Source organism: Vicia villosa, linkage group LG1, assembly GCF_029867415.1.
Source record: "Vicia villosa cultivar HV-30 ecotype Madison, WI linkage group LG1, Vvil1.0, whole genome shotgun sequence".
Classification (NCBI taxonomy): Eukaryota; Viridiplantae; Streptophyta; class Magnoliopsida; order Fabales; family Fabaceae; genus Vicia; species Vicia villosa.
Genome location: NC_081180.1, coordinates 178,202,986 through 178,210,734, shown reverse-complemented (window position 1 = coordinate 178,210,734; position 7,749 = coordinate 178,202,986). Strand labels below are relative to the sequence as shown.

The 7,749-nt window shown below is 34.9% G+C and overlaps 1 protein-coding gene across 1 annotated transcript; it reads left to right on the top strand.

Moving 5' to 3' along the window:
- Positions 1-2,485: 2,485 nt before the first annotated feature.
- On the top strand, positions 2,486-7,130 carry LOC131644699 (CAAX prenyl protease 2-like). The gene is made up of 8 exons (XM_058915251.1): positions 2,486-2,814; positions 4,747-4,806; positions 4,997-5,209; positions 5,426-5,537; positions 6,107-6,178; positions 6,276-6,338; positions 6,492-6,569; positions 6,655-7,130. The coding sequence occupies exons 1-8, from the start codon at positions 2,542-2,544 to the stop codon at positions 6,810-6,812; spliced, it is 1,029 nt and encodes a 342-aa protein (XP_058771234.1). The 5' UTR covers positions 2,486-2,541; the 3' UTR covers positions 6,813-7,130.
- The last annotated feature ends 619 nt before the right edge of the window (positions 7,131-7,749 follow it).

Here is a 7,749-nt window from a genome sequence, read left to right as displayed (position 1 = left end):
GTAATCATTACAAAATGGAATTTTGATGAATCATCAAAGAATCTTCCCCTGAGCCAATTAGAGGATTTTCTGCATCAAAAATAATCTCTAAAGATTAGATTAAATCAAGGGATAGGGCTTTGGATCAAGAGGAATCAAATTGTCATCATAGTATTTTGGATATTTTTGGAATATCTTTATGGCCAAGTAACTCAAAGTGACCTCATCAAGCTCACCTCACTCTCTCAAGAACACTGGTCATTTGCCTATAAATAGAGAGTTCATTTCAGTTCAAAATGACACCAAAGCAACTTCAATACTTGCTTTCTCCAATCTCTCTCTTTTGATCACTTTTCAAAAGTTCTTGGAATGAAGGAGGCTATTTCTTCAGTACAGAACTTAAACATTGAAAGTGATCGTTTTAACATCTCAAGGAGACTAAAGGGAAGTGATCCTGGTCCTCATTGAAGCTCTGTAGCTGCTAGAACACCATGGCCACACTTCACTTGAAGCTCAAGTAGATGGAATCAGGTTGAGCAATCCAGAAGGTTTCAATCCATTTGGAGTGTTTCAATAGCTTTCTTAGGGTGTAAGGAAGCTATTCAAATGCCTGAAACTCATCTATAAGTGTAGGATCATCATATTCCATTCTCACTTAGAGCTCATGTAGGTGGGATCGAGCTTGGCCATTGGTTGAGAAATGAGAGAGTTGGAAATTCAAAAATCTAGCAAGCTTAAGGTTGAAGACGATAATGGTGGTGGCGCCATTTTTGAATCTTAGGGGGGAGTTTATTATATTTTGAATGATAGGCGTGTTATAATCTGAAACCATCTTCTGCCCTAGTGGCCAAAGCGCGCGTCGAAAGTTCCCTCTTGCCTCAGGTCCGGGGTTCGATCTCCCCTCAGACCTTTTTGTTCATTTATTATTTCAAACCATTTTCAAAAGCCTTGTTTGCAAATATTATCAATTGCCTTCCATTCCTTATCACACTGAGCGTGCAGCTCAGTTGGTTTTGATTTGTGTTGGTCTCCCAAGTAGGGTGGGTTCAACCCTTGTTAGGACCATAAACAAACCTTTATGTAACTTTTCTTTTCATTTTTTTTCACAACTTCACTTAATCATTTCACCTATCAAAATTAATCATTTTCACTTGATTTTTCACACACTTATCATTTATCATATCTATTTTGAGAATATAAAAAAAAATCACAAAAAATATATTTATTTAATATATATTTATTTGGTTTAAAATGGGGTATTTTTAAGTATTTTTATACTTTTAAAATAAACTTTCTTTTGATTTTTTCAAAACCAAACCTTTTGTAAATATTTTTTGTGAACAAACCATAATTAATTAGGTCTTAATTAAGTGTAGATATTATATCTTACCTTAATTAGTTAGGGTTTTCAAACAACAAACCTTACATTTTTCAAATCACTTTCAGTTCATTCCAAATATTTCAAATCTCCTAGGCCTATCCTTGAGTATAAGTCCCAACTCTTTTTTCATTTTTCATTTCATTTTCAAGTTCAGTCCATTTTCAGTTCAATTCATTTTTAGTTCAATTTCAGTTCAAAACATTTTTCAAACATCAAAGTTCTTTCAATTGTTTTTCATAAACAATAAAGGTTCATATGAACTTTTGTTTTTGTACATACTTGTCATTTTTTCAAAACTTTGTCTTCTGTACAAAACCTTCTCATCTATTTTAAAACTCTGGACTAGGAGGGGCATTATTCCTGGTGAAACTGCTCCTAGACCATTTTAGGCCCCTCTTCTGAGTTATAAGACCTAAAGCCTTATCTTCTTCTATTTTCATCAGTTTTTCAAAACAAAACTCTGGTACTAAGAGGAGCATTATTCCCGGTAAAACTGCTCTTAGACCTTTTGGCCCCTCTTCTAAGGTTTAAAACTCCAAACTTCAGTTCTCCTGTTTTCAAACTTTTCAACTATTTTTCAATTCAAAAGCTTCAATTTCACTTTCAATTCAAACATTAAACTATTTTCGAATAAAGCATTCAACTGCTTTTCAATAAAGCTGTTCATTGAGGTTCAGTACATACATCTTTGAGCCTCCTCTTTACCTGGGAAAGTGTTTATAGCTTTCATTTATTGCTTTCAAAATACCTGGAGTGTCATTTATTGCTTTCAAAACAAATTTTTCAGAAAATTTACCAAAGTGTCTAGGTTTTGCAGGACCCTGGAGTATGCGCCAAATGAATCGGCGCATTGGTACAAAAATTAGGTGTATTCGTCAAATGGTTTGACGCCTATATGAGTGTTTTTATTTTTGTCTTTTTACAAACACTTATACGCCAATAAATTGGCTAATTCAAGAAAATTTATATCAATGCGCCGAATAGTTTGACGCATACTACGGGGATCCTGCAACCTAGACACTTTGGTAATTTTTTTTAAACATTGTTATTTAATTTTTCTTTAAACATTGTTATTTAATTTTTTTTTTCAATTATATCTATTTTAGTTTATTAAATGAAAAGGAAAGACAAACCAGCGCTAGCCGAAAGCACTTCTCCATGTTCGAAAGTACCAATCTTACATGAGTCAAACCATGTCCTTTCCTCCTCTAGGGTTACAGCAACCCCAACAACAAGCTTTCTCAATGGACCTCCAAAACGACGCCGTTTCCAAACCCATTGCAGTCCTCGCTTGCATTGCGTTGGCCTTGCTCTACGTCGCAACCTTATACGCTCCGACCTTCCTCCTCCGCCTCCCGCCTCCTTCTTCTTACACCAATTTCATGATCCGACGATTCCTATGCGCCGTCGTTTCAACCACTCTCTCCCTCTTCATCACTCCTTTCATTCTTCCCGTATGTATGCTTCTCATCTCTTTCGTTAGGTTGCTTCAATTTGTTTATTATTAGTGTTTCTAATTTTATGTTCTAAGTATTATATGCAATTTGAATTAGTATTGTCAATGCTTGTATTGGTTCCTTGGTGGAACCAGAATTACTATAGTTCATTGAGCGATGAAGTAGTGAATTTGAGCTACTACTGATAGGTTAACACTCCGACGTCCAAATCAGGAAGAGGATGAAAGTGATGCGAGAGTTAGAATGAATTTGAATATCCAAAATTGACGCGCTTTTCCTCTTCAATAGTGGGAACACTTTGCAATAGAATGCGTGGAGTCCTCACGTGGACTGTGGCCAACTGTCTGATTGATCTAGAAGTTCAGCAGTGCTCCGGTCTCAGGGAGACCTGCTCTTCATCGCGTTATCCTTGCTTTATCATTTAGCCTTTTGTCTTGAGCCTTGTGGGCGGTCTAGAATAGGTATTGTTATCCTTGCTTTATCATTTAGCCTTTTGTCTTGGGCCTTGTGGGCGGTCTAGAATAGGTATTGTTATCCTTGCTTTATCATTTAGCCTTTTGTCTTGGGCCTTGTGGGCGGTCTAGAATAGGTATTGTTATCCTTGCTTTATCATTTAGCCTTTTGTCTTGGGCCTTGTGGGCGGTCTAGAATAGGTATTGTTATCCTTGCTTTATCATTTAGCCTTTTGTCTTGGGCCTTGTGGGCGGTCTAGAATAGGTATTGTTATCCTTGCTTTATCATTTAGCCTTTTGTCTTGGGCCTTGTGGGCGGTCTAGAATAGGATCATACGCAGTTGTAAGTTTAGTCCTCTCCTACCATTGTGTGTTACTGTTAGATATGTAACATGGTTTTTGGATTAAACTTAGGTGAAGTTGCTTAGTTCAAGTTTTTCATGTTCTTGACTAAGAAAATGCAAAAATAACCAGAGACTACTTTCACATATCTTTGGAGTGTCTCTCTTAACAGGGCTTTTGAGTATTTTTGTCTCATGAATTACATCACATAATTAGCTTACCTATGCATTTGGCTAATTTCTATCAAAATAATTTTGGTAGAGTCTATTCAAAGCTAGTTATTTACTTTTCAACAAAAAAAAAAAAACTTTTTACGTATTTCAAATATTTAGGAGAAATGCATTTATTTAGGTGTTAATGTTGTCAATATTGGTTTTTCGGAAACTAGTGGTTTGTTAAAATTCTGCTATGCTAGTGTTCAATAGGGCTGTTATAGTCACAGATCTCGATCTAGATCTCAAAATCTTGAGATTATTTGTGATCTCACTCCCCCCAACGTTTCCAATCTTAAGTAGAATCGTGTGTTGTAGCCAAATTGTGAAAAAAATCGTAAAACCATTGATTATGTGTGTGATATTGGCCAGTTCCGGCAACGATTGGCCATTTTCCGGCCACCATAATTACAAGCCGAGAATGATGACAAAATGCCGAGGTACAACAATTACAATTCGGCGGAGGCCATTTTTCCACGAATACACTTGCTTACCAAAATATCTTATAAAAAATCTTCAAATATATAGTATTATTTTTTAGTTTTAGTAATATCTTACGATTTTTGGTACGATCTTTCTACTCCTTCTCGATCTTATAAAAATAATTGGGTAGGATCATTCGATCTTGGATACAATCTTATGTTTTTCGATCTTACTATCCTCTCCTGATCTTATGCAATATCCCGATCTTGACACCCTTGGTTATAGCCGCCATCTGATGATACTTTGTACTAAATCACATTGAATAATAACAATTTGTTAAGATTTGTCTACACTATAGCTATAGCTGCCATTTGACATTAGTAGTGAAACTTCAGGAAATAATTTGCATTTTTCCTTTGATTTAATTTACTCTTATGACATCTATATTTTGTTAATTATTACTGTTACCATTCACCATGTTAATTTACTTTGTGGGACAGGTACAAACTAGGAACTTGACATGCATTTTGGGTGTTTATGGAGTCCGAGTGGATCACATGGTGAGTTTCACCATCACATAAGACATTCAAAGGTTCAATTGAGGGATAGAATAAAGGTTATATTGTTTTGTTTTGTGTGGACTGGTGATGTCAAAATTATGCTCTTTCTGTGGTATGCAGATTGGGAAAACAGGGTCACCCGTTCGTTCCTAAATTTCCTTGCTGAAATACTGTTTTCTGTATGAAACAGTGGCAGGCTTTGGTTCTTCCTCTTGCTTTGACCTCTCTAATGTATGCTGGCTCTTTGTTCCTCAAGTCTCTTCTGCTGTTTGATTTTTGGAGGCAACATACATTTTTCGATGATGGGCTTTCCTTTGATTCCTTCAAACGTGCCTCGGCAAGATTTATCGACTGGTTGTCTGCAATTTCATCAAATGTTTTGACATGGCGAAGCTATGTTGTGGTTCGTATCATTATCACTATTTTACTTGTTGTGAACCTTTTGCCACCATGCGTTTACATAAATTTTGTGCTTGCCTATAATGAATTGAAATTACCAAGTAAATACCATTTGCTGGCTTGTGAGTGCACGTACAACTTAGGCGGCATATTTTATCGGTTCGTTGTTGTTTCTCCCACGGAACATGTTAATCTTTTGTTATGATATGCTGACTAACAGGCACCTCTTACTGAGGAGTTGGTGTTTAGGGCGTGCATGATACCTATACTACTCTGTGGAGGGTTTAAACCATACAGTGCCATGATTCTATGCCCCGTTTTCTTCAGCTTAGGTAAGTTTGTCAATGTAAAATCTAGAAATTGTATCTGGTTTTTAAAGTTACAGAGTAGAATTTTCTGTAATTGTGTATACATGAAAATCTCTAGCTTTAGCATTAATAGTTCAAAAATGTCCAAAGGAAGTCATCAAAATCCATTATAGCATAGCATCGTTAGGGATTTAAACAACGTCATAATGTATTCTATCTAGTGCTATGTTTAGTGATAACATGTCAATAAACTATTGTAAACTATGTAGAGCTAGAAGATATTTCCTTATATTTTAGATCGTATATTTTACATTACTCACCGACACCCCTTTCAACATAATTCTCTTAAGATATAAGCATAGTAACAGTTTGGGCTTTGGAAGTTCTAAATACTTCTATGAAATTACTGCATATTTTGCGTAGCACACATGGAAGATAAAAGTTTTGATAGAAAACTAAAATCACTGAACAATATTTGATAAACTTCCATTTGACTGTGGAGTACAGAATAAAATAAGCTAGTATTATTGTCCTTTACAAATACAACTTATTTGAGACTTTCTGCGAATTTTCAATGCATGTTTGGTGTGCAGCTCATTTAAATCATTTCACGGAGATATACATCAAGCAAAACTGCAGAATAATGCAGGCTGCTATGGTTATAGGTACTCTCAATGTTTACATTAACACATTGGGGAATTTCATGAATCTAAACTTAGTATTGTCGGATAATAATCTCAGTCAAATGAATACCATTTACAGGACTCCAGCTTGGCTACACTGTTATCTTTGGGTCATATGCTTCTTTCCTTTTTATTCGAACAGGTATGTGATGTTTGATTGATGGTTATGGCTACAATACATATATGGTCTGACTGTTATTAAATTATGACGGAACGTGCGTATAAAACACGAAATTTGGTACATTATAGCATCCTTTTTTGTCCCTTATATTTGTTTTCTGCTTGCCCTCTGCAGGACATCTTGCTGCTCCAATAGTTGCTCATGTATTTTGTAATTTTATGGGCCTGCCTGTGTTGTATTCGCTGAGAAGTGGTACGTAGATGTCATTTTACGGAATCATGAATGCAGGAATCGTAAATGTAATTTTGGACTTAACTCTTTGTCTGTGGTTTTTCAGGGTTTGTAAGTGTAGCATCTATAATGGGACTTGTGGGTTTCTTGTGGCTTCTTTTCCCAATGACAGGTCCAGGTTTGTATAATGATAGAATAGATAATTGCAGTTGTTGGCAAGGATACTGCTTATGGAGAGAACAAATACAAACATCTTACATGTAAATGTTAGTATTAATTTTGTAACTTATACTACCATGTTTAACATAAAATTTCTGAGTTAGACTTTGTTTGTCGCCTCTTTTTTTCTTAGTCGGTAGACGAAGTGGTAATATCCATTAGAATTTACACATACAACCGTAAGTATTAGGGTTGAGCTCTGGCGATGGCTTTCAACCTAACAATATCGGCTTCTGTCAGTTGAGTTAGGATTTGTGGATTGTTTGTAGCCTTTTAAGTTATGGTTTTCATTCTAAAGCTCATTCATGTAAGTGTTTATTGTTTTTCATTTCACTTTATGCTACCAATTCTAATATTTAGGTAGTCCTGAATCGACAAGTTTCTTCATGTACACCATGGAAGTAATGATAGCTTTTTCTTTTCTACAAAAATTGACACAGAATTAATGTCGAGTGGTTTGAGCCACAAAAATAAACAGTGGATTGAAACTTTTTCAATTATTACTTCCAGTTATAAATATAATTCAAAAAATTTCACCCAATTTTCCTAAACTTGTGAGGATTCTATAACTGTGTTTTTAAAAATATTTTTGCTGAAGTTCTCCTTAATGTTGGGTCACCAAGGAAATTAAAAAAAAAATGACAACAGTTTCTTCATCTGATTTATATATACATTAACACTTAGTTCTGGTTAATGTAATTTTTTTTACTAATGAATGTAAATTATATAGAAAGTAGGGATTTTCGTGGCAACTATTTAGTGTGGTGAAATTGATGAATTAGATAATTTTGAATTTGGATGATATTGAAATTAAAATAATTATCAAAATTTTCTACTAATCATAAAAATTTAGATTTTTGAGTCCTCTAATTTATATATTGATTTTTGATGGGGGTTATAAGTCCTCTCACATATGGATTAGTCAATTTCCACTTTTTAAAGTAATATGAGGCTTCTAACTTACATTTGTGTCACAGCACCT

What these genes read in the sequence shown, in the direction of transcription:
- LOC131644699 (XM_058915251.1), top strand. Translation starts at nt 2,542, where the DNA reads ATGAGTCAAACCATGTCCTTTCCTCCTCTAGGGTTACAGCAACCCCAA. An exon ending in CCCCGTTTTCTTCAGCTTAG is followed by an intron (nt 5,538 to 6,106) that starts GTAAGTTTGTCA and finishes TTTGGTGTGCAG; the next exon opens with CTCATTTAAATCATTTCACG. An exon ending in GCAGGCTGCTATGGTTATAG is followed by an intron (nt 6,179 to 6,275) that starts GTACTCTCAATG and finishes TACCATTTACAG; the next exon opens with GACTCCAGCTTGGCTACACT.